This window comes from Triturus cristatus, chromosome 4_2, assembly GCF_964204655.1.
Source record: "Triturus cristatus chromosome 4_2, aTriCri1.1, whole genome shotgun sequence".
NCBI classification, from domain to species: Eukaryota; Metazoa; Chordata; class Amphibia; order Caudata; family Salamandridae; genus Triturus; species Triturus cristatus.
In genome coordinates, this window is record NC_140586.1 from 192394142 (window position 1) to 192420838 (window position 26697).

The 26697-nt window shown below is 46.4% G+C and overlaps 1 protein-coding gene across 1 annotated transcript in view; it reads left to right on the forward strand.

Moving 5' to 3' along the window:
* Positions 1-26697, forward strand: part of MYH9 (myosin heavy chain 9) — a 318178-nt gene that overhangs the window by 215562 nt on the left and 75919 nt on the right. The window contains exons 25-34 of the mRNA XM_085601113.1: positions 6844-7015; positions 9663-9875; positions 10014-10158; positions 10512-10718; positions 10958-11062; positions 11257-11409; positions 12163-12411; positions 12844-13056; positions 19884-20096; positions 20438-20599. Coding sequence (XP_085457239.1) covers positions 6844-7015; positions 9663-9875; positions 10014-10158; positions 10512-10718; positions 10958-11062; positions 11257-11409; positions 12163-12411; positions 12844-13056; positions 19884-20096; positions 20438-20599 — 1832 coding nt within the window. The remainder of the gene's footprint in view (positions 1-6843; positions 7016-9662; positions 9876-10013; positions 10159-10511; positions 10719-10957; positions 11063-11256; positions 11410-12162; positions 12412-12843; positions 13057-19883; positions 20097-20437; positions 20600-26697) is intronic.

Below are 26697 nucleotides of genomic sequence, written 5' to 3' on the forward strand. Positions count from 1 at the left end.
AAGGCTCATGACCTGATACAGGAGGGTAAACTAATTACAAACACCTCCATTAAGTGTGCCCTCGATGCAGCCGACACTGCTTCTAGAGCCATAAATACAAGTGTCCTGCTTCGTCGCCATGCCTGGCTCAGGATCTCAGGGTTCAAGCCTGAAGTCCAGGCGTCCATACTCAATCACCCCTTTGACCAGCAAACTCTCTTTGGGCCAAAGGTAGACTAAGCGTTGGAAAAGATGAAAAAGGACACAGACACAGCAAAGTCTATGGGGGCACTCCAAACACAAGCCTCTAAACGTTCCTTTCGACGCTCGTCCTTTCGTGGCACAGGCAGAGGCTCCTCCACCGATAACGCCTCTACCTCCTACAAGTCCCCTCCTCAAAATACCTTTTCAAAGGGCAATCAAAGGGGCGGTTACAGAGGCAACAACAATAAGGGCAGGGGCAAAACCAACAACACCCGTTCTGCCACCCCACCCACACAATGACTCCCCTCCGCTCCCCCCAGACCATCCCACTCCGGTCGGGGGCAGACTACAAGACTTTATCCACACATGGGAGTCCATAACATCGGACAAATGGGTGACCCAAATCATTCGGTCAGGGTACTGTCTCGAACTAACATCTACCCCACCCAATATCTCACCAAGGCACCGTCCAATGTCTCAAGAACATTCCACACTGCTCAAACAAGAGGTACTCTCACTCCTCCAAAAACACGCTATAGAGCAGGTTCCCGTCAATCAACAAAATCTAGGGGTCTACTCCCTATATTTCTTAATACCAAAGAAAGACGGGACCCTCAGACCCATTCGCGACCTCCGGCCTCTAAATGCCTACATACACTCAGACCATTTTCACATGGTCACTCTACAACAAGTCCTCCCACTCCTCTCCCAGGGAGACTTTCTCACAACCTTGGATCTGAAAGACGCATACTTTCACATTCCAATACACCCCTCTCACAGGAAATACCTCAGGTTCGTGGTGGACGGGCAACATTACCAATTCACGGTTCTCCCCTTCGGGGTCACCACCGCACCACGGGTGTTTACCAAATGCCTAGCAGTAGTAGCAGCACACCTCAGACGTCAACACATTCACGTCTTCCCTTACCTAGACGACTGGCTGATAAAAGCCGCGTCCTACGACCAATGTGTGCAACATACAAACAGCACCATCCAACTGCTCCACCAGTTAGGCTTCACGGTGAACTACCAAAAGTCCCACCTCATACCATCTCACACAAAGCAATATCTCGGGGCCACTATAGACACCTCCAAGGGTATTGCCTATCCAAACTCAGCCAGAATCACAAGCATTCAAGCCTTACGCAAAACATTCCTTCCTCAACACTCTCTTCCAGCAAGAGTGTTTATGAAGCTCATAGGAATGATGGCGTCTTGCATCTTCATAGTGCCCCATGCAAGACTCCACATGCGTCCACTTCAAGAGTGCCTAGCACAACAGTGGAACCAGGCCCAGGGTCAGCTGACGGATCTGGTGTTGGTGGACGGCCGCACACATCACTCTCTGCAGTGGTGGAACACCACAAACCTTTCCAAAGGGCGGCCGTTCCTGGACCCGGTTCCTCAGGTGATTCTAACAGCGGACGCATCGCTCTCCGGCTGGGGAGCGCACCTCCTACACCTCACCATGCAAGGTCTATGGACGCCACAGCAAAAATCGCTCCACATCAACCATCTGGAGCTCTTGGCGATCTTTCTAGCCCTAAAATCTTTCCAAAAACAGATTTCGGGCAAAGCAGTCCTCATTCGCACAGACAATATGACTGCGATGTATTATATACAAAAACAGGGGGGGACACACTCTCCCCAGCTCTCCCGCTTAGCCCAGAGCATATGGAGATGGGCAATTCCCCAAAACATCTTTCTCCTGGCACAGCACGTTCCAGGCGTACAAAACACCATGGCAGATCTGCTCAGCAGACAAACACAACAACTACACGAATGGGAACTGCATCCACAAGTTCTTCACCCATTCTTCCAACAGTGGGGGCATCCTCAGATAGACCTCTTCGCCACCCACGAAAACAAAAAATGCCCAAGCTTCGCCGCCAGATACCCACACCCATTGTCCAAGGGCAATGCGATATGGATGAACTGGTCAGGCAGATTTGCATACGCCTTTCCACCTCTCCCACTAATTCCATTAGTGGTCAGGAAGCTACAACAGCACTCCCTCACACTCATTCTGGTAGCTCCGACGTGGGCCAGGCAGCCGTGGTACACCACGCTACTACAACTGTCAGTGGTACCACATCAAAAACTGCATCTATCCCCATGCCTCCTAACCCAGAACCATGGACAAATCAGGCACCCGGACCCAGCTCAGCTCAACCTGGCGATCTGGCTCCTGAAATCCTAGAATTCGGATACCTTAACCTTCCCCCTGATTGCATGAACATCATCATGGAAGCCAGACGTCCTACCACTAGAGCATGCTATGCCGCAAAGTGGAAAAGATTTGTAATTTACTGCCGTAACAATACAATCAACCCTCTAGATGCATCCATACAGCACATCATATGCTATCTGCTCCATCTTCACAGGTGTAACCTGGCATATTCATCCATACGCCTACACCTAGCAGCGATCGCTGCTTATCTACAAAACAGACAGCATTTATCACTCTTCAGAGTGCCCGCTATTAAAGCCTTCATGGAAGGCCTTAAACGAGTAATTCCTCCCAGGGCACCACCTTCCCCTGTATGGAATCTAAATTTAGTTCTTACACGACTAATGGGTCCGCCCTTCGAACCAATGCACAAATGTGAGCTACAGTTTCTCACCTGGAAAACAGCTTTCCTTGTAGCTATCACTTCCCTTAGAAGGGTTGGTGAAATACAAGCGTTCACCATACAGGAACCCTACATACAAATGCATCACAGCAAGGTCATACTTCGCACAAATCCGAAGTTTCTGCCCAAAGTCATTTCCCCCTTCCACCTCAATCAATCAGTGGAATTACCTGTCTTCTTTTCGCAACCCCAATCTGTTGCAGAAAGGGCCCTACACACACTTGATGTGAAAAGGGCGTTGCTATACTACATACAAAGAACGCAACCCTTCAGGAAGACTAAACAATTGTTTGTTTCCTTCTCTCCACCACATAAAGGCAACCCCATTTCTAAATCAGGGATAGCTAGGTGGATTGTAAAATGCATACAAATTTGCTATCAAAAGGCAAAGAACATGATCTGTTCCTCCGAAAGCCCACTCTACAAGAAAGTTAGGGGCTTCTATGGCTTTTCTAGGGAATATACCCTTAGATGACATCTGCAAAGCAGCCACATGGTCTACACCGCACACCTTCACAAAACACTATTGTGTAGATGTGCATTCCAAGCAGCAAGCTAGGGTGGGCCAGGCTGTACTAAAGACACTCTTTCAAACAGCTGCAACGGATACCGGTGGTCGCCGCTAAGGTTGGGTACTGCTATATAATCTATGCTAAGTGTACAATCTGCAGCTCATATGCCTCGAACGGAATATGCTACTTACCAGTATGCATCTGTTCTTGTCATGTAGAGCTGCAGAGTTGTACACGCCCACCCGCCTCCCCGGCTACCTGTATCCGTTCCAGTACATCTTATTTAGATACAACACATGGGTTTCTCACTGTTATTACTACGCTCCATCATTTCCCTGTTGGCGAAAAACAATCTGAGGATGGAGCCGAAGCCCATGCGCAGTACGGACCGAAGGAGTCACCAAACTCGTGACTTCCAAAGACTGTCCAAGAAGAAAAACAAACTGCAAACATCCGGGCCCAACACCAGATGGCGATCTATGCTAAGTGTACAACTCTGCAGCTCTACATGCCAAGAACAGATGCATACTGGTAAGTAGCATATTCCTTATTTTGGAAGTCAAACCTTTTTTTTTTTCTCCAAATATCAGCTTATGAGTTCTAAAAATACACACTTGTCTCAAATAAATGCTTTTTAATTTTAGCATACAAATGCTATAACCAAGCAAAGGCTTTCATGTTAGTAGTCTGAGATGCACGCAGGCGAGCTACTCTGAGGTAGCTGGAGAGCTACTGGTAACTCGAGCAACTTGTTTGAGACACCTGGCTTAGGTTGTAGAAGTGACTGTAGTTTGGGGTATGCACTGACTGTTTATGCCACCAGGTCTTACCTATAACAACTGTCACAAGCAAGTTACCCCAGCATGCAAACTGTCCTGGCATTCCACACCTTTTAAATTTTCATCTTAGTCAGGCCTCCTAGGCCTGATGGCATCCTGCATTGCCATGGTGCCCCGAGCTAGACTACCCATGTGCCCACTGCAGGAGTGCTTTACAGCCCAATGGCGATAGGTGGCAGGGTAAGATAGAGCCTATAGTGTTAAAGGCCAATGTGTATCACTGCAGTGATGGAATAACTTGTAGTAAGGCAGGCTTGGCCTAGACCCCATGCCACAGGTTACCATTAATACTAATGCCTTTCAAGCTGGTTGTTTGGTGGATTTCAACCTATCCACTGTGCAGGGAGAGTGGTTCTCATCAGTGGCACTGCGTCTATGTTGAGATCCTCTCCATACCCCTCTCCCTCAAAGCCTTCCTTCAGTTCATTCAGGGCAAAGTAATCTGTACCTCAGTGGGATGCATAAACTCCAGGATTGGGAACTTCACCTATAAATCCTGGCCACTACCTTTGACGCTGGGATACTCCAGAAATGCACCCATTCGTGAACCCTGAACACGCAAAATGCCCAAGCTTCACCTCCAGGTACCCACTCTCAGTCCATGGGCAATGCACTATGGCTGAACTGGTTGGGGATCTTTGCCTACTATTTTCCACCTTGCATTCCTTCCACTCACGGTACGACGCAGACATTTTAGACACCCATCCTAGTAACACAACCCTGGTCAGATTGAACATCTCAAAGTGTTGACTACTTGCTCTAAATTTCCCCTCAAGAAGCTCCCCATTAGACTGTACCTTCTCACCAGGATGAGGTCAGACACGCAGACCCCAAATAGCTCAATCTAGCAGTTTGACACCTGAGGTCCTAGAGTTCGGCTACCTGTGTATCGCTGGAATGCTTGGACATCCTATGAGTCCCACAAACCAACCACAGGAATCTGCTATTAAGCAAAGTGGAAAAGAGTTGTGCACACTATTGCATCTGTAAACACGTGGGCACCCCAAAAACCTGTTGTCCAGGATATCATGGGATACCTGTCCATCTATATAGATCTGGTGTAGCCTACAGCACCATAACGATCCTTTAAACAGCCATAGCTCAGCCTGCATAACAGAATATTCCTCCCTCTTTCACGTACCTCTTGTTAAAGCCTGCATGGAAGGCCTCAAAAGGACCCAGTGTCCCCCCTCCCACTCCAGTGTGACATCTTTATATGGTTCTCACCAGATGTATTCTTCCCCCCCCCCCCCCTTGAGCCCATACACTATTCAGTACTTCTCCTTGAAGTGGACTTTCTTTGGCCATAACATCTCAGATGTATTTGAGTTGCAACCCCTCGCACTACAGGAACCCTCCATTCGGGTACATACAGATTGAGTAGCACCCTACTTGCCTCACCCATGGTGGTCTCGCCTTTTCATCACTACCAGACCATAGCGCTCCCTGTATTTTTTTCCCCACAGCCAGACTGAGACCTCCCCACTTTAGATGTCAAACAAGCTCATCTGTACTAAATTGATAGTACCAAGCCCTTTCAAAGCAGATGAAGCCTTTGCTAAGCCTTACAAGGGGTGACCATCTAAAGTGGGCCCTGACAGATGTGAATCCAGATTTACTACTACAAAGCTAGGAGCCCTAGATTTACCCAAGGCACCCTCTACATGCAAGAAACATGCAACCATGGCCTTTCTGGGAAACCTCATCGCTGATATATGTAAAGCAGCCTCTTGGTCAGCCCCACATTCATTCACCAAGCATTGCTGTGTGGATATCCTAGCTAGACAGGCAATGGTTGGCCAGACTGTCTTAAGGACCTCATTTCAGACATTTGCAACATCCACACATTATAGCGACTACTCCTTTACAGTCTATCCAGAGCAGGTGTATCTACAGCGACGCATGAAATTGAAAATACTCATTCATGACATATCTCCTCTGTACATCATTAAGTGCCTTTGTAGTTCAGGAGTATGGAGAGCTCCCTTTTCAATAATGATTCAGTCTAATTTACGTTCACCCACACAATGTGCAGCACTTTATGGAGCCAAATGTCAAAGGCACTAATTTGTATTCAGTTTTGAGACACTTCGGTTGTGCTCTTGCATTTAGTCCCCTTCAGTTTTGAGTATTTGAGTACATCATCTGGTGGATGGGTAATGAAAGGCCATGCTCAAGTAAGTCATTTGTTTCTTAGGCATGTAGCCTACCTATTACTATAAAAATAGTATGTCCAGTGTATGATTGGATTACTTTATATTGAAGGTTATCCTTCCCCACTGATGCCGTTCCTTCCCGCCACCTTACCTTGTACGAGCTTACATTTTCCTACTGCCTTACTACGGCCAGCTGTCAGATTATACCAGCCCTTTCACCTTTTGGTTCTTTAAACTCTTATCCTTCTGCTCCCTTTTGCCATCTGCCAACCCATGTTCTACGTTTTGCAATTTATGGGTGACTTCTTTTAACTCATCTGAGTTACTTCCAGTTGCCATGCATCTGCTCAGTGTGCATATGTAATGCATACGCCTTGGGATTGTGGTGGTGGCTGATGGTCAAACTAGTTTGAGCTCACATTGGTTTTCATCCCCGCTATCGCTATTCAGCTCTTGTTCTGCTTCCACCTTCGGTAGGCTTTGTTTTATTGATAAACTCATGCTTTGTCCATTCCCTTAGAACGACTCCGCAGAGAGGAGAAACAGCGCCAGGAGCTAGAGAAGACTCGGCGGAAGATGGAAGGTGATTCCACTGATCTCCATGATCAGATTGCAGAGTTGCAGGCACAGATTGCTGAGCTGAAGATGCAGCTTGCTAAGAAAGAGGAGGAGCTGCAGGCGGCCCTTGCTAGGTAAGTGCTTCTCTAGCCTAGCTTAGTCCTCATTGAAAGTATTTTGAAATAACAAAGTATTGAATAGCCACGCTATCGGTTCGGCTTACTTCTTTTTTTACTAAGGTCGCCAAGATCTACTAATCATTCTCTCTCCCCGCTTGCTCTGTTGCTCCTGATCCCCCTCCTTACTCGCCCAAGTTCACCAATTTTCTCCCGGTTTCAACTGAACACATTAGCAGGTTGGTCACTTCTATTAAATCTGGCTCCCCTTTGGACCCTTGCCCCTCCGTGATATTGAACACTCTCACTGAGGTTATAGCACCTCCCTTAACGGACCTATGTAACTCCATCTTTCAAGCAGGTGTCTATCCGGAAGTCTGGAAAGAGGCAGTTATTAAACCTCTTTTGAAAAAACCGTCTCTGGATCCTACTGATTCAGCCAGTTATAGGCCTATCGCCTGTCTACCATTCCCGGCCAAAATCTTCGAGTCAGCTATGAACCTGCAACTCTCAGAGTTCATTGACCATCACAATCTTTTAGATGATACTCAATTTGGGTTCAGGAAATATCATGGCACGGAAACGGCCTTGATAAAGGCTTCTGATGAGATCAGGACCATCATGGATCGGGGGGGGGGGGGGGGCGCGGCGGTTTTGGTGCTCCTTGATCTGTCCGCCGCCTTCGACACGGTCGACCACTCCATCTTGGTCGACCACTCCATCTTGGTCGACCGTGTCGCATCCATTGGTGTAACTCATCGTGCAAAAGATCTCATTGCTTAGTTTCTGGCCAACCGAACTCAAGCAGTGAAACGGGGTAATTTCTACTCACCCACTTTCTCTCTCCCCTGCGGGGTCCCTCAGGGATCCTCGCTAAGCCCCACATTATTTAATATATATGTGGCGGATCTGGCGAGGGTTATAAAGGCTCACAGCCTGCTGTTAACCACCTATGCTGACGACACCCAATTGGTGTTGTCTGTTCACAAAGATGGTCCCGCAGTCGCTGCTAATTTTCAGGAAGGGATGATGGCCATCAGCTCGTGGATGGCAGATAACCGTTTAAAATTGAACTCTGATAAGACCGAGGTGCTAACCTTTGGTAAGCTTTCTCCCGAGTGGTCTTCAACCTGGTGGCCCAGTGAGATGGGTCCCCCCCCCCCCCCCCCCCCCCTCCAGTAACCAAGGTCAGGAATCTTGGTATCCTGTTCGACAAACTTTCTTTTAAGCATCACGTCAATGCAGTGGCGACATCATCCTTCATGTTGAGAAAAATTAAGAAGTTGTTGCCATATCTCCCCTCGACTGCAGTAAAAACCTTAATCACCACCCTTGTTTTTTCAAAAATGGACTATGGCAACGGTCTCTTTCTCAATGCTCAGGAGCAGGTTTTAGCCAAGCTGCAATCTGTACAGAACGCGGCAGCAAGATTACTGCTCGACGTTCCATTTCGTCATCCCACTTCTGCCATATACCATCTGCACTGGCTGAGAGTAAAGAGCCGTATAAAGTTCAAGGCTTTATGTATTGCCTATAAAGCCATTCATGAATCAGGACCTAAGTTCCTGAAGGACGCTTTCCAAATCTATGTCCCTATAAGAACTTTACGATCAGCCTCCACGCACATGCTCCCGATACCACGCACCAGAACCTCCACATGGGGAGACAGACGCTTCCTGGTAGCAACTCCCAGGCTGTGGAATTCCCTCCCATTGGTCATAAACTTCCCTTACCATTTTCCGCAAGCTCTTGAAAACTTGGTTATTCAACCAGTGATCCCTTCAGATGCCTCTGTCTTTAGGAAGTTCTGTATGCGCCGAGACACCCTAGGGTATTTGCGCGCAATAAAAATCTCAAAAACAAACCTAAACATATGATTTGAATGATAGTTGTTTCCACTCCCCCTTCAGAGTTGGGGAATGCAGGTGGTTAATGGGGGAAGAGCTCAACCATTTTGGTGCACACTAGGATGATAATCCTATACAATCATCTGCTTCACTGCTTTCATATTCACAATCCTTGTAGATTCTGGTCTTGTTTTTTTTTTTGAGTGCAGAATCTGCTGAGCTTGAATTTGAAAATGCAATGAACTTTTCAGAAAACCAGTCACCCAGTGGAGTTAGCTTGCCTTACAGTTGGGCCGTGTCTCTAAAGGAGTCCAACATTACAGCATATAGTGGTTCATGGGACACTTTCAGTTTAGAAGTGGTTTTTTTTCAGATCACTTGTTTAAAGATAATGCAATTCTAAATGCTGGTGATCAGGATTTTTGTAGTTCCTGTCTCCTCTGGCAGGGCATGGTTTCAAATATTTCCCCAACATGCATTGGTTAAAATGGACAGAACACCAGTCTCGAAGTGCTTAGCTAATTTTGCAGGTGCGCTCATTCATTTTAAGGCATGGCACGGTCCACTTGGGACGGGAGCTACAGTTGATAAAGAAAGTTAGTCCTCAGTGGCACTGTCTCCTCTTAGGAGGGGAGAAAGATCCCACTTTGCCGTACATCTTCAGCATAAACAGTCTCCCAGAGACCACATCCATAATTGGTTGCTATTAATCCTCAGTTGCTCTGTCCCCTGTGAATGAAGCAAGATTCCATGACTGTTTTATCTGTAGTTTTGTCTGCTATATGCAGGAAATTCTGAGCTTTGCTCTTTGTTGGCAGAGTGGAAGAGGAATCTGGGCAGAAGAACCTGGCTATAAAGAAGATTCGAGAGCTGGAGGCTCAGATCGGTGAACTCCAAGAAGACCTAGACTCTGAGCGTGCTGCCCGTAATAAAGCTGAGAAGCAGAAGCGTGACTTGGGTGAAGAGCTGGAAGCCCTCAAGACTGAGCTGGAAGACACGTTGGACACCACAGCTGCTCAGCAGGAACTCAGGTGGGGGAAATGTGCTGGGCACTTGCAGCAATATGGGGTGGTTGTTGCACTGGCAGGCAGGGGATGCTTGTGAAAAATGTAAGACATCCTTTTTTTGCCCTATGTCCATATCATTAACCAGGGCATCTTTTTCACCAGGACCAAACGTGAGCAAGAAGTGACTCAGCTTAAGAAGAGCCTTGATGATGAGGCTAAGACACACGAGGCACAAATCCAAGAGATCCGGCAGAAGCACTCGCAGGCGGTGGAAGAGCTATCGGAGCAGCTGGAGCAAACCAAGCGGGTGAGCCAACCTCAAGGGTGCAGAGGAGACTTTCATGGCCCAGGGTTCACATGATCATGGCTGGTGATCAGGACTTTGGTGCCGCACTCATTTAAGAGCTGGGATATGACCATTAAAATCATTGCACCTGTTGATCGAAGGTGATTCCATAGCCCTTACATAAACATGTTCTGAACAAAACAAATTCCTAGACCCCCTCCATCTGTCCATTTTTGTGTTCTGTTGACCCTATATTGGGAGTTTCTAATTGTGGGATCAATCGCCTCCCTCCTATACCTGCTCCCCATCTCTTTGCTTTTAGTTGGAATCTAGCTATCTGATTTATCTAATGGATGTTACATTTTCTCTTAAAGCTGAAAGGTAACCTTGAAAAAGCCAAGCAGGCCCTGGACGCGGAGCGCAATGAGCTGGCCACTGAGGTGAAGGCTCTGCTGCAGGGCAGGGGAGACTCTGAGCACAAGAGGAAGAAAGTGGAGACCCAGCTGCAGGAGCTGCAGGTCAAATTCTCAGATGGTGAGAGGATCCGTACAGAGTTGGCAGAGAAGGCCAACCGGATGCAGGCGAGTGGTCTTTCGAATCTTAAGTTTGAGTATGTTTAAATGGAAGTGGAGGTCTCGTGTTGAGAATCTGAGTTTAGGAAACAGTTGGGTACATAGACTGACACGGGGTGTAGCTTTCTCAAATCGTGATGAGTGCTGATCCTACTATGCCGTGGTGAGGATTGTGGTTCTAGAACTTAGTCTATTGGTACATATTTAAGTTTGTGCTCAGCTTGTTGTGCTCATGTGTTTTTCTATAGGTGGAGCTGGACAATCTTACTGGGCTCCTGAATCAGTCCGACAGCAAGTCCATCAAGATGGCCAAAGACTTCTCCACACTGGAGTCACAGCTACAGGACACACAGGTGAGTTGGGCAAGCCGTGTCTGCTCCTAAACTAGAGGCATGTTCTTAGGTTAATTTACAAGGCTAATCAGCCTTACGGACTACTTTTCCTGCCATGGTCTGTCCAGGAGACTCCATCCAAGCATTCTGTGGAGGGGTGGGTTTGTTCCAAGATGCATTGTTCAATCCCCTGATACTTTCTGATCTGTGAGCAGGAGCTTCTTCAGGAGGAGACCCGGCAGAAGCTGGCGTTTAGCACCAAGATGAAGCAGATGGATGAAGAGGTGCACAACTTGCGTGAGCAGCTTGAGGAAGAGGAGGAGGCCAAGCGGAACTGTACCAAGCAGATCACTACTTTACAGTCTCAGGTGCAGTGCATAAAAGATGCATGTTAACGCGCTGCAGTTACACCATGTGACTATGCTGAGGGGCAAGCTGGAGCCGTTGTGTGTTTGTTGTAGTCCTAAGCATCATCCTTGTAGGGGCATGCAGAGTGCATGTCAGCCACACTGCAGACTGATCCAAGGGAGATCAGTGCCCTTCTCATTTGAAGTTTATAATGGCTCATTGTGACCTGCCCCTTGTCCAGTGGGAGGGTCATCTCTAAAATTGTAAAGGACTCAACACAGAAGCACCTGCCTTTAGAGTGCAGGTTCTGTATTTCACTAGTTTACTAGGTGGAGGCTTTCTGGGTGGAGACTCCAGTCTCCTCTTCCAGTGAACTGCATGTTAAAGAGGGTGCAGAATTTGGCTCACCAGGCACCAAACCTTGCTTTTCCTATACTGTGAATCCTTTCTGATCCATTTGAAGTGTTTTGTCTGAAGTTTGTGAAATCGACTGCACTGTGCAAATGCAAGCTTGCTGTGCTGTTGGAGTGAGCACCTGTTTCATGCACTGCTTCTTACTTAACCTTCTTTCTATCCTTTTACCCAAACTCCTCTATCTGGTGCTCCTTGTTAAATCCTTCCTTCTTTAATTTTCCCTTGTAAGTTCTTAGAAGTTTTGTTTCTTTGTTTGCGTTTAGGGTATCCTTTGATGGTTTGCTTATTCACTTTAAAATTTTAATCTCAAATTGTCCCTTTCTAGCTTCTCCCTTCACTAAATCTGTCGGTTTCTGCAGATGGCTGATATGAAACGGAGGATGGACGAGGGCCTAGGTTCTCTGGAGACAGTGGAGGAGTCCAAGAAGAAACTGCAGAAGGACTTGGAGAGCGTCAACCAGCGCTTGGAGGAGAAGGCAGCTGCTTACGACAAGCTGGAAAAGACCAAGACACGTCTACAGCAGGAGCTAGATGACCTAGCTGTGGATCTGGACCACCAGCGTCAGATTGTGTCCAACCTTGAGAAAAAGCAGAAGAAGTTTGACCAGGTGTGTGCAGTTGTGAGGTGCATGGAAAAATGTGTAGCGGCTGGTCACTGCCTGAGGTGTGTTGTAGGTTGAGTCATTGGTTGAGGTAGTTCGAAACGTTTGACAGGATTGGGGCTGAGGGAAGCTTTGAAAATGGCCTTGAAAGTGTGAACACTGATAGGGAGCTTGACAGCTAGTTTTGACTACCATGGGACTTAATATACAAGAGTGCATATAGGTATTCTTGCGATGGGGTCATGTTTTGTGGGGTCATTAGAAGTCAGTCTGGAATAGGGCGAGAAGGAATTCTGTCTGATTAGAGTGTGTGGCGGACGCATCTGCAGCGTTGACCAGTAGCATATTGAGTTTCTTCTCTTCTAGTGCAGTTTCTTTTGTATCATTGAATTCCTACCATGTAAATCAGTAAAGACCGGACTTGTCTTCCTGCCTTAGATGCTTGCTGAAGAGAAGACCATCTCCTCAAAGTATGCTGAGGAGCGTGACCGTGCTGAAGCCGAAGCCCGTGAGAAGGAAACCAAGGCCCTGGCTTTAGCTCGGGCACATGAGGAAGCCATGGAGCAGAAATCTGAGCTGGAGCGATTGAACAAGCAGCTGCGTACAGAGATGGAAGACTTGGTCAGCTCCAAAGACGATGTGGGCAAGAGTGTAAGTACCACCCTTGTAGAGAACTGACTATCCAGTTAGTTTGGTGCCTATCTTGTGTGGAGGAGAGATGGGATGTGTGTGTGTGTATTAGAGGGGTGGGAAAGGATGTGGTCCTGGGGGTGGGAGGGGAGGTCATACATGCCACTAGACTTTATTCAGTGGAGGCTTCTGATTTTTTTTTGGGGGGGGGGAGGGAGGGGGGATTTTTTAACCCAAAATGATTTATTTTAGTTCTCTCACCCTACATTGCCCCGATTCTTTTTCTTTCGTCAATCTCCTACGTTCCAGTTCTAAAGTGTTGGCATGTATGAAGTTTTGATATGGTTGCTTATTGATTATTTACATCTTTGATCCTTAGACTCTTGCACATGGTTGCTGATGGGTGTTCATTTCAAAGTGCAACACTTTCTATTTGCTAGGATCTCCTGGTGGTAAACTTACTGGTGTCCTATAGTAACAAATGGTAGGAGTGTCAAGATTTCCATTTCTTGGATTCCTTGGGTGCGCTGTACCTGGTGTGCTCTTGTGTTGTCTGCCAGTCTTACCTTTAAAATCCTATTTCAGTAAGTAAATAAGTTTCCTTTAGTGTGGTATTCATTTTTTTAAAAAACTATTAAATGACCAGTAAGGCCAGGAGCCTCTTCATGTAGAATTCTTATTTGAGGCATTTTTTTTTTCAGTCCGCCGAGGTTGATAAACTCTACCACTCATGTATTTCATATCTGTGGTACCACACACTGATACCTTCTCATTGTGGGCGCTCAAGAAATCCATAGTTGTCAGGGCCACTCTAATAGGGATGTTACAACAGATCAGTGAAGGACCCAGCACAGTTCAAAAACAAAATTTACACCCCAGCAGTTGGAGGTGGCCCCCCAGTAGAAGTTTTGGATGTTGTAGAGGAGGGAGTGCATTGCTCCCCTTTCCACGCCCTTCCTCTCCAATGTACTACCATGATGAGATATGCCACAGATTTGTTTTTAGGTTGATGGGTTTTCACACCACAATGAACATAAAGGTGAGGTTACAAAGGGTGAATTGTGTGCTGTACCTTGGTTGCCTACTTACATTTTTTCTGTCCTCCTCAAAAGTATTTTTGGCTGGCAGCAGGGCTAAGGTGTATTAGTTCTGCTGTATAGGTCATGCTGTGATCACTCATTAAGACTTGTACTGAAGGAACTACACTGCCTTGCAGTCAGAATACAAATGCAGATGTGATGCCGGATATGAGATCCTCCACCTTGGTACTCCAGTGTTCCTCCCGATTCTTAACCGTATCTGGAGGACAAAAGATTATGTAGCAAGGACGCTACAACTTAAAATCTCAAACTCTAAAGCAGTATTTCTTCAGTCAAGCAGTCTAAACTCCCTGCACTACTTTGGAATTGAGGAGACCTCGTTTGTTAGCAAACAATCAAGCGCATACATTTTCTCTACCAGTTGTGCGCTGTTCTCATTCTTCCCTCTACCATTTCTCCAATTAAACAATTCTATTGCATTATTAAATGATCCAAATTTGTTACATTGGCAACTTTTTTGATTGATATAAAGCACATGCTTAAGTGTTATCTTTTTATTTTTAAAGTTCTACAATTATGGCTTGACCAACACTCCCAAGGCACACATTAGTATTGGCTTACCAGTTTTAGTTTTCTAGTTATTTGTTTGCTGTCAGTCAGGATAGAAATACTTTGTAATCATCATACAAGCATTCCTGCTTTTAAAAGTCTTTTAATTGCTTATGCAATACAAATTATGCCACGTGTCTGTTCTCTTGTGTGGGTGGAATGTATAATCCCGCCTTGTTGCACTTTGTACGGTCTCTTCGCTACAGCCTTCCTGTTAGCCTCTTCCTTAATGTGAGTCTGTTGAATGTGGAGAAGCCTGCTCTGATTCCTAATCGAAGGCTGTTTTTTTAGAACAGTGATACTCCAAGTACGGCCCGGGGGCCACATGCGGCCCTCCTGTCCTTTCCATGTCGCCCCCTGTGTAGCAGCAGCATTGGCTGCTGTTTACTTGACTCCGCACGAACATGGAATTTTCTTAAATATACAGCAAACACTTATTTGAAGGTTAATTGCAGTTGGGGAAAGTAAGTAACTCTGCCTTTAGCTTTTATAACACTTTCATTTTTTAAGACGGCTACTAGATATACATGCTTTACTTCCCCTACTCCCACTTTACACTCCCCACTGGCATCAGTGCGGCCCTGCCAGACTCCAGAGGAAGTGGTCGCGAACCTGGTAGCCCATTGGATACCAACTGCATCCTGCCCTGAGGGCACTTTCCAAGCATTAAGTGGGCACCCTAGCACCCAGACATCGATCGACTTGCAAAAAGAATGGTCTTGCTGCACCATTGAAGACTAAACCTGCTGCACCTGGTGACCAGTGAAGAGCGAGACTGTGCCTGCCCTCCTTCTCCAGGAAAAGCGATCTACAGAGCCCAGTCGAGCCAAGAGACTGCAATGTGCCAGCTGACCCAGTGGTGACTGGACTTCCGCCAAACAGGAGATGACTTTGTGGAAATTCGACCCTGCAGCCAGGAGCCCCTTATCTTCGTGGACCGAGGAGTACCTGCAGGAAGAACTTGTTGACCACGCTGCCTCCACAGCATACTTCATCTCTTGCATCAGCACCACCACATAGGAATCCATTGCAATGTGGATGAAATGCTTGGAACTGCTTCTGTGGAGGTAACTGTTTCCAAGGACCTTGCTGGTTCCCTGACTACCTCCTTGGTCAGGAAACCAGTTGGTCGCTCAAAGTACTTCTAACAGACTGAAGTGCACTTTGGTAAGTTAAAAAAAAAATCAAAGTTTTGAATTTGCCAAGGCTTGTTTACAGTGGTGTAAACGGTCTAGTTTTTCATTACTTGCAAATGATCTCTATAGTCCTCCAGTGGATTTTTTTCGTTCTAGTGTCTAATTTTTTATGAAAATAGTCCATTTTTATAAATTGGTGTCTTATTTCTGGAGGGTTTTGTCGATTTCTTCAATTGTTTTGGTGCTGGTTAAATGCTTTACACTTGTTCCTCTGTTATCCTTGCTGCTCAGTGCGACAGCTACCCAGGGTTGATATAAGGTTTTGACAGCGTAAATCAAAGGGCCCTAAAGGGGTAAGTGTATTCAAGGGGGAATTTGCACAACCACAAAATAATTGAGTGCAATCTTTCGTGCATGGTATGCCCCCACTTTTTGCTGAATGTACTTTGACTGAGTGTGCCCTGGGCTCATGCCAATTAGGTGCCCAGGGCCTATGTTACTTCTCTAAAAGCCAAATTGGCAAATCCTGGCCACATGTCCGCCCCTGGTAAATGGTACCCTAGGTACCCAGGGCCTTGTGACCAGGGAAGGCCTCTAAGGGCTGCAGCACTCATTGTGCCACCCTTAGAGGCCCTGTACCCTTACACACACACTGCCCTTCCAGGCAGGGTGTCTGGGTGCAAGACAAAACAGTCGACATGGCGCACATCCCTGTGTGCCATGCCAATCACCTACACTGCCATGGCATATATCAGCCACCCCTCTAGCTGGCTGCCCTATGCCAATGGTGTGGGCGCACGAGCCCTGTGCCCCTACAGTACCCAGGTCCATTCCTGGGCACTGTGTGCAGTGCTGCCATTTAAGAGTACATGGTGCTGAGAGCTCGTCAAACATTAACTCCACAGCACCGTAATGGCACCACTGAAGACTGAGAAGTTTGGTATCCAACTTCTCAGGACATTAAACCCACACTGATGCTAATGTGGGATTTAATGTACCAAGCACCCCAGAGGGCATCCTAGAGATGCCCCCTAAAACCTAACCTACAATCCACGTCTGTTCTGAGGCTGCCACACAGCAGACCTGTTGCTGGACCCCTGGGTAGGAGAGCCCCAGCTCTCCTGGGCCTGCAACAATGCACATCCTGGGCGAGGTGCTAAATCTTCTCCCCTAGGATGGGCAGGGGGAAGCTTCACAAGCATGCCGCCTCTGTGAGCTTCCCCAGGCCACTGCAACCCCCCACTCTGGCGGGAAGCTGGGCCGGAAACCCCAAAGAGGGACAGGCGATGTGCCAGCCTGCCAACCCCACTCAGGTGGAGGAGGCGAGGTGAAGCGCATCTCTGGGCTCTCGCCATCTTGAAGATGGGAAGCCCTACCCTATCAGGACTAGGCTACTGCCCCCCTCCCACAGGAGAGGCAGGATAGGGGGTGTACCCACCCCAGGACAGGGACCCATTGGTCCCTGCCCTTCACCTACCTGTAACCCTCCTAAATCTAGTATTTAAGGGCACCCGGAGCCTTCCTTCTCCAGATTCCAAAATCCGAAGAAGAGCTAGAAGGAAGAAGACCTGCCCTGCAGCTGCTAAGAAGAGGAAGACACAAACTGCTTTGGCCCCAGCCCTACCGGCCTGTCGACCCTCGAACCTGCTCCTGCTCCAACCCGGCATCTCTTGTGGCCAGCAACCTCACAAACCCCGGAGGACCTGGCTACCTTTTGACTCTAAACCCCTGGGACTCCCATGAGTAGAGGCTCTACTCAATCTACTTCCAATCCCTGGCAGCAGCCCGGAACCACAAACCCAGAACACTCTGCACCAGCCAAGCCTGGCCTGTGCCGGAGTGAACAAAGACCACGGACGACCCCACGGCGACTGTGACCCCCAGTCCGGCACCCAAGGACCTTCTGACACTCCTGAAGAAGCCTGCAGCCTCAGAACAAGGTGCCCTCCCCAACCGTGATCAACAGAGGGTAAGATTTCCCGACACAAAAGTCACCCCTGCCCCCGGTGCCCTGCGGCCCCCTGTGCCCAATCCCGGGGTACCTACCTATCCTCCAATTACCCAACTTACCTCTCGAAGTGGTGGTGGCACCTGAAGAATCCTCGTCCCCGAGCTTGCAGTCTTTTTCTAAACCGGAGCTTTCCCATTGAAATCAATTGAGCGCCCGAAGGCTCAAAAGCACCCTGCACCCAGTCGCCCGAGTGGCCCTGGCAGTGCAACCTCTACACCTATCTACTTGCCCTGAGTAAGTGACCAGGAGCCCAGCTTCCACAGCCGCGTGGCCTGCTAGTCAGCCACCAACCAAGGCCCCCATCCCTCATAGGATAACATTGGGCCTAACTCTCTCTGCACCCGGCCGCCCTAGTGCCGCTGGGAGTGAACCAACTGTACCTACCTGACCTTGGGGGACCCCTGAGTTAATGCCTAGAGCCTTAACTCTGCCAATCGAGTACTTACCTTTAAACCGATAACTCAATTTTCTTCATAGGGTAACAGACTGGCTTTTTCCTGAAATTTCTTCTAAGTGTGGACTTTTCAAAACTAAAAATATTCACCAAAAATCAGCCGAGTAACAAACAAATACTCACCTGCTCGTAGGTGAGCTCCCAGTGCTGGATCTTGGTGCCCAGCACTGACTCTGAAAACTACTTACAACTGTACTTACCAGTAACCCAATTTTCTCCCATAGGAAATCATTGACTGTTTTCTGTGAAATTTCTTCTAAGTGTCAATTTCTGCAATCTTTAAATATTCTTTAAAAATCGTATAATATCTGAAAACCTAATTACTTACCTGTTTTGGATAAAGGTCCCAGTACTGAGTCTAGGCACCCAGTACTGGATTACTAAAGTAACGAGAACATACTATACCTGTAACTTGAATTTTCTGCCATGGGGAATCTGACTGTTTTCTATGAAATTTTTTAAGTGTCAACTTTTAAAATGGCAAAATAGTGTCTAAAAATCATCACAGTAATTAAGTCGACTTTTATCACTTGAACCAAGTACTGACCCACGACCGAATCTAGGATCCAGTCCTGGAATTCCAAAAGTAATCCTAAAAGTAATCTGTGGCAAATAACCTGAAACTTCCATTGAACTCGATGCATTATTGTTTAAAATAGTGTTGCCTACTGCAACCACTTGTAGCATATTGCAAAAGTATTTATATAAAGCATCTCATTCTGAGAAAGTATATTTTAAATCCAATTGTTGGCTCTAAAATAAAACTAGCATATTTATTTATATATAAACCATTGGCCTAGAGTTCAGTTATTGAGTGTGTGAGACCATTTGCTGACTGTGTACAACAAATGCTTTACACTGTCCTCTGATACTGACTTACTGCTCGACCAAGCTACCACTTCAGAGAGTAAGGTTATATCTAACTTTAGCCTCTGCCAAGCCTCTGGGGACTGTGGACTCTATACACCCTGTACCTATTTGGGAACAGTATATACAGAGCGACTTTCTCACATGTGCCATGTCGACTCTTTGTTTTGCACCCAGACACCCAGCCTGCAAGGGAAGTGTGTGTGTAAGGGTACAGGGCCTCTAAGGGTGGCACAATAAGTGCTGCAGCCCTTAGAGGCCTTCCCTGGTCTCAAGGCCCTGGGTACCTAGGGTACCATTTACCAGGGGCTGACATGTGGCCAGGGTTTGCCAATTTGGGTTTTGTGTTTTAGGGAAGGAACATAGGCCCTGGGCACCTGATTGGCAGGAGTCCAGGGAACACTCAGTTAAAGTACATTCAGCAATTCAGCAAAAAGTGGGGGCATACCATGCAAGAAAGATGGCACTTTCTCACATTTGAGGCTTTACTTTTCACTTTGTAGTGAATTACTTCAAATTGCTCTGTGGTACAGAATGTAAAGTTTATCAAATTCACCTCACTGTCTTGTTTCGCCTTCATACTTACTGACAATTAGTCTTGTCTTCCTTTTTTTTTTTCCTGCCTATGCAGTTGTACCCATGAACCTCCACTATCTCCAGCCATGTCCTGCGCCTCAACTGTCTGGCCTTCTTGACCCGGTTACTAATTTTCTCCCCTTCTCCTTTGGCAGGTCCATGAGATGGAGAAGTCCAAGCGGGCCCTGGAGCAACAGGTGGAGGAAATGAAGACCCAACTGGAGGAGCTGGAAGATGAGTTGCAAGCCACAGAGGATGCCAAGCTTCGGCTCGAGGTTAACCTCCAGGCTATGAAGGCTCAGTTTGAGCGTGACCTCCAAGGACGAGATGAGCAGAGTGAGGACAAGAAGAAACAGCTTGTGCGACAGGTAAGAGAGGGCATTGTATCAAACTAGAACAAAGGGAGAAACCCTAGCAGACTCTGCTAGAGCTGGAAAACCTGGTAATAAATGTGGCAGTAACTGTTGATGAAAGGAGTCCAGCAGGGGGCAACAGCACAGCAAAAGTGGATCAAAAACAATAGTGGTGAGATGGATTCTCGATTCTATAATGCACCCTATACCTTTGCATTGACGCACAAGATCGGTTTCTTCTGCATGGACATTTGATGTCTCCTGATGCAAATATTCGGATGCAGGGGGCTCTCCCATATCCCTCTACCATATCTAATGGCCCTCCACTCATGTGCTTTTTTTTTTTTTTTTTTCAGGTAAAAGAGATGGAAACAGAGCTGGAGGATGAGCGGAAGCAGCGGTCTATTGCTGTTGCTGCACGCAAGAAGCTGGAGTTGGATCTCAAAGACCTCGAAGGACAGATTGACTCTGCTAACAAGAGCCGAGAGGAGGCCATCAAGCAGCTACGTAAACTCCAGGTAGGTTATCTTACAACTACCTCCCTCTCACCCCCCACCCACCTCCCCGAGGCAACTTCCTGTCCAATCTCACATCTCCATCTGAGAGGGTAGGAGGATGAGGACAATCCTAGTGGGATAATAGTGGAGATCTTTGTATGTGTCAAAAATTGAACTAATGCTTTTCATGCACATGTGTTCATGATCTTCCAATCCCTTAGCAGAAGCACTCGGTTGGGGAAATTGGCGCCTACCACCCACTGTCTAAATCCTTTAGTTGGACACAAAGTAAAGTGCAAATTGCACATAGCTGTTTATCCAGCGTCTGTTTGTGGGAGGGTGGTACTATTACACCAGCATACTTTCTCTTGTTTGCTCCTCATTCACGTGCCCACAATGATTCAGTGTTTCTCTCCGGCTGTCTCTCCGTATACTAATGAATAGCTTTACAGAGTATTTACCCTCCCCTTTAGGGTAAACTTACCCTGATTTTTACCCCGAATCCTAAATGTAGATTCTCCAGTATTGGGGTGTCTTTCATAGATTCACATGCTTGAATATTCCCCGTCGTCAGAGTGGGAGTCCCACGGTAAATAATATAGCAATATATACAGTGATAATAAATAAATAAATATATATATATATATATATATATATATATATATATATATATATATATATATATATATATATATATATATATATATATACCTATACATACGTAATCATATAAAAACAGAGATATAAGCATATAATAACCTCAAGAATGTCCCTATATGAAATTTCCATAGAGATACATGGAAAGAGAAAAAAGACATTCGCAGTCTCTGTCATTGTTAGTCCGAACTCCGGCCAATCAGGCGCCAGCTCCTCTCTAGAACCTTCTCCTCAGAGCTCCTCACCTCAGATTTTCTACCGCACGTCGTGTGAAAGGGAGTCTCCCTGAGCTCTGCTCAGTTTTTTCTCTTCAGGATGACTTCAAGTATAAGTCTTTGTTTAGACCTTGTTCTTTTGTGGAAAGCTACGTTATTCTCAGAAGATCCACACAGTAAGTGTATTTACTGTCTTTACCCTACCATGAAGTGGGTGAATGTAAATTCTGTAGAATTTTTTTCTACAAAAATCTCTGAAAGACAGGGAAGGCCGTCTCTGGTTGTGGCTCCAGAGACTTAAGGATAAAGATGAAGTAATTTTCTGAGGTAGATAACTTTACTTCTGGCCGTTCCCACACAGCCTCAAAACACAGTAGTGTACAGGAGTTACTCCTTTCCTTAAAAAGAAGAAAATGTCTCTGACTATGACATCTGCCACTTCTTCTTCTTTGAATACTGCTGTGTCGCCCACGAGACATAGTTCTCAGGCTAGTGAGGTTTTCAACTTTCCAGTTTTCTCAAGGATGGCTTCATCGTCTACGATGGCTCCGTCGACGGTGGCTCCGTCGACGGTGGCTCCGTCGACGGTGGCTCCGTCGACGGTGGCTCCGTCGACGGTGGCTCCGTCGACGAAGATCTCTTCAATAGCCTTCTATGCCTCAGAGCCCGTCGACTGCAGTCTCATCGGTGAAAATAAGGGTTTCAAAAAAAAAAAAAAAAGACGACTTCTGCAGAGCATTAAAAAATCCAAATCTCTTCGACCTATACAGCGACTACTTCGTCCTTTGCTGCTGTTCCTTTATTACCATTACCACCGAGTACTTGACAAGATATGTCGGGTGAGGTTATATCGGTGGAGGATTCCCGCCTTCCTTCACCATTGTTTTACCACTGACTCAGATCAAGATTCAGAAGAAAGTTTAGCTGAATCGGTTGTGACAACTATAATCGGCGGTTTTTCCTTTATCACCACAAGTGTCTGTGGTTCCGCTTACTCCAGTGGTGCCAACAACTATATCGGAACCGGTACCGGCTCCAATACTTTCTGTGGTAATACCTACAGTACCGCTGAGACATTCTTCAACTCGGACAGTACCTCCTCATGATACTGAAGAAGAAGAAGAAATTCCTCAGGACAGGGAGGATGGTGAGATTCTCGATGATGGTGGCGATGCTGATGATGATTATGATGGTATGGTGGATTGGGATAACTATCATGCCCAAACACCATCTCCCTCTCCGGTGCTACCTGGTGACTCACCACCTGTTGATATGCAAGTTCCACCAGTTAAGGGATAGGACAGCACTAACGTTCAAATTAACGAAGGATTATTTCCTGTACGATTTCAAAGATCAGCCTGTTAAACAAACACATACAATCCCTATAATCGAATTTATTAGGGAGGAAGGCAAAAAGATTATGGAGGCCTCATAGTCTTCCAGCACGGGTGCCTAGATTGGAGGAAAAGTACAAATCACCATTAGGAGCACCAGCGTGCCTCACTGGTCAAGCGAAGCCAGATTCTGTAGTCACACAGGCAGCGCAACGCCGGGCTAGAAACCCTGCATCTACGATCACTGCACCACCTGATCGTGCTTGATGTCGTTTGGATGCCATAGGGTGAAAATTCTCTTCGATGGCTTCCACCATGGTGAGAGCAGCTAATGCTTTGGCCAACCTGGGTCGTTAGGACCGTCAAGGGGCGGATATGTCAACACTAGTTGAGCAACTGCCGGAACCGTCAAAGACCATGGCATATGACGAAAAAGAGGTTTATTCGGAAATCAGGTGGATGAAGCTCTCCAATCGATAAAGAAAGATAGATACTGCTCGCTCTCTGGGCACATTGCAATTTTGAAAACAACCCTTTCAGGGTGCACGCGGACGCGGCACCTCCTCTAATTTTCGAAGAGGAATCAATCAATATCGACCTTATAACCAGGGTTCAAACCGATATTCCTCTAACCAACAGCAAACTTCTCGACAGCAGTCTTCCAAGACTTACAGAGGAAAATCCTCTTACAAGGGTTACACTCCTAAGAGACATGACTTCCATCAGTCCCAGAAAATTGGGGATCGAATCTATCGGTACTATTTTCAATGGTCCTCCATACAAGGAACCGTTGGGTTTTGGAAATTATAGAAAGAGGTCACACTTTGGAGTTCATCGAATTCCCTCCACCCACACCACCTACCGGACTGCCACAGGCTCATATCGAAGAACTGTTACAACAAGTTCAATTTCTATAACACAAGGGAGCCATAGGAGTAGTACCAAGACCTCAAAAGAGGGAAAGGATTTATTCCCGATTCTTCCTTATCACCAAAAGGAAGGGGGAATGGAAGCCCATTCTAGATCTGAGGGCTCTCAGCAGGTATCTAAAGAAACATTCTTTTCGTAGGCGAACGCATGTAGAGATCTTGCGATTATTTTCACAAGGAGATTTCATGGAAACAATCGACCTCCAAGATGCATATTTACATATCTCCATACTACGACAACATCGGAAATTTCTTCGTTTTCGAGTGGGTCGAGGTGTTTTTTCCAGTTCAAAGTTTACCATTCGGACTACGCTCGGCCCCTCGAGTGTTTACAAGGGTGCTAGCCCCTGTAGTAGCGTCCTACGTTCCAGGGTGTTCAGATCTTTCCATTTCAGGACGACTATCTCCTAAAATCACAATCGAAAGTTCAACTTCTACAACACACACATCTTTGACAGGAGGTGTTTTCGCGCCTTAGGGCTCTCCATAAATACCACAAAGTCCCATCTACAGCCTTATCGCACAGATTTTCTGGGAGCAACTTTAGACAGTGTCAGCAAGGGCACTTCTCTCCCAAGACCGTCTTAAAAAAAAAAAAAAAAAAAAATAAATTCTCTGACTGGTAACCCTTATCAGATCAATAAGACCCGTTTCTGTAAGAATATTGAAGTCCTTTCTGAAAATGGCGTCATCATGCATTGCATTGATCCCTCTTTACAAATTACAGACCCGCCCCATCCTAGGAGTACTGGAGGTCCAAGAACGCCAGGTTACACGTTCTTTAAACGATGTTGTAAACGTCACAGATCGGATGAAGTTGGCGCAAAGGTGGTGGACGCAACCGTTCAATCTAACGGAAGGCATTTTTTTTTTATGACAATGGTACCAGACATGACAATAACAGACGCCTCTCTGGAAGGATGGGGTGCTCATTTGGAGGATTTATCAATAAAGGGAAAATGGTCAATATGTCAAAAAAACCTGGCGCTTCTACAGGTTGGATCTCATGGCTATATATTGCTGGCTCTCAAAGCTTTTCATCCTTTAATCCAAGGAGAATCAGTCCTGATACAGACAGACTATACAACCTGCATGCACTATATAAACAAGCAGGGCAGGATAAAATCTCCGAAACTGTCTCGACTAGCTCAGTCGATTTTGGAGTGGTCTGTCAACCATCGCATCACGATATGCAGCAGTTAATCGACCGGGGGTATCCAATATCCTGGCGGATTCCCTGACCAGGTCCTCCTCATCGACCCACGAAGGGGAGTTGCATCAACCAACTCTAGAGAGGATATTTCAACGATGGGGTCGCCCACAGCTGGATCTCTTTGCCACACTAGAGAACCGGAAAAGCGAGATTACGCAAGCTGGCATCCCCACAAAAGATCTCTGGGCAATGCCTTTTTGATGGACTGGTACGATCTGTTTGACTACGTTTTTTCTTCCCCCAATCCCTCTCGTACCTCGAGTTTCTGTGGAAGATGCGGAGGCAACCTTGCCATCTACTTCTATAGCCCCCCGTTGACCTCGGCAGGCATGGTTCTCAGAACTACTCCTACTGTCTCAATGTGAACCAATCATTCTACATCCTCGTGCAGATCTACTCACGATGGACAAGGGGAAAATTTGTCATCCGAATCCCTCCTCACTGAGCTTATCAGCTTGGAACCTGAGCACTGTGAATTTGCCCATTTGGATATTCCACAGGACTGTAGAGACATTTTAGCTCAGGCGAGGGCTCCTTCTACGGTGAAAACGTACAAATTAAAGTGGAAAAGGGTTCTCCACTGGTGTGCATCTAATGGGGTGCACCCGTTTTCACTCCACACCAGAACAATTGTTACCGTTTTTCTTGCATTTAGCTAACTCCGGGTTCTCTCATGCAACCTTTAGGGGTTTTTTCTGGCGGCAATTTTCCGTTTCCGTCAGGATGGTTCAACTTCCCTTTGTTCTTCAAGGATTATCCATCAATTCGTCTAGGGGTTATTTGCAAATTTCCTCCTGTTAGACGCCCTCCTCCATTGTGGCATCTGAACATCGTATTGGCTCAACTAATGAGACCACCGTACGAACCGATTCACAAGGTCGAGTTGTAGTATCTAACATGGAAGGTGGCTTTTCTTCGGGCACCAACGTCTTCACGTCGCGTCCGTGACATTCATGCATTTAGAATAAATCCACCTTTTTTTTTCCTACAGTTCAAAACAGATTCTGTAGTATTGCGTACAAATCCAATTTTCTTGCTGAAGGTGCCTTCAGACTGTCATATTAACGAACCAGTGATTTTAAGAACTTTCTTTGCTATCCGCAAACTCCTGCGGAGCAGAGATTACATTCCCTGGATGTGAAACTATGTTTAACATTCTACATCAGCAGAAGGGCTGCTTTACGAAGGACTGATCAACTAATCATAGCTTATGGACGCTTTCACAAGGGTCGTCCAGTGACGAAACCAACTATTGCACGTTAAGTTTTCAGCTGCCATCGTCTTCTGCCATCAAAAGGCAAGTCACCAGTGAGGGCTCACTCCACCAGAGCAATGTCTTCCTCAACTGCTTTATTTGCTGAAGTGCCTTTGCATCAGAGCTGCAGAGCAGCTACGTGGTCGAGCAGACACACGTTTACAAGACACTATTGCTTGACAACTTTAAACGAGGAGGATGCTGCAGTTGGGCAGGCAGTGCTTCGCAATCTTTTTAAATAAGATGAGCCTCTTCCTTCCCTCCTCCATATTGTTTCCATTTATAATTGACATAATGATGCATTTATACTGTTAGTTATTCGGTACGGTCATATGCATAAGAAGATTGATTGTCATTAAAATTTCGAAGCTCTGTGATCATGGAAACAATGTTATTGTTACTGCTAGCTATTCTATATTCAAGCATGTGAATCTATGAAAGACACCCCAATACTGGAGAAGAACAATTGTTACTTACCTGTAAACAGGTGGTTCTCCAGTATTGGTGTCTTTCATA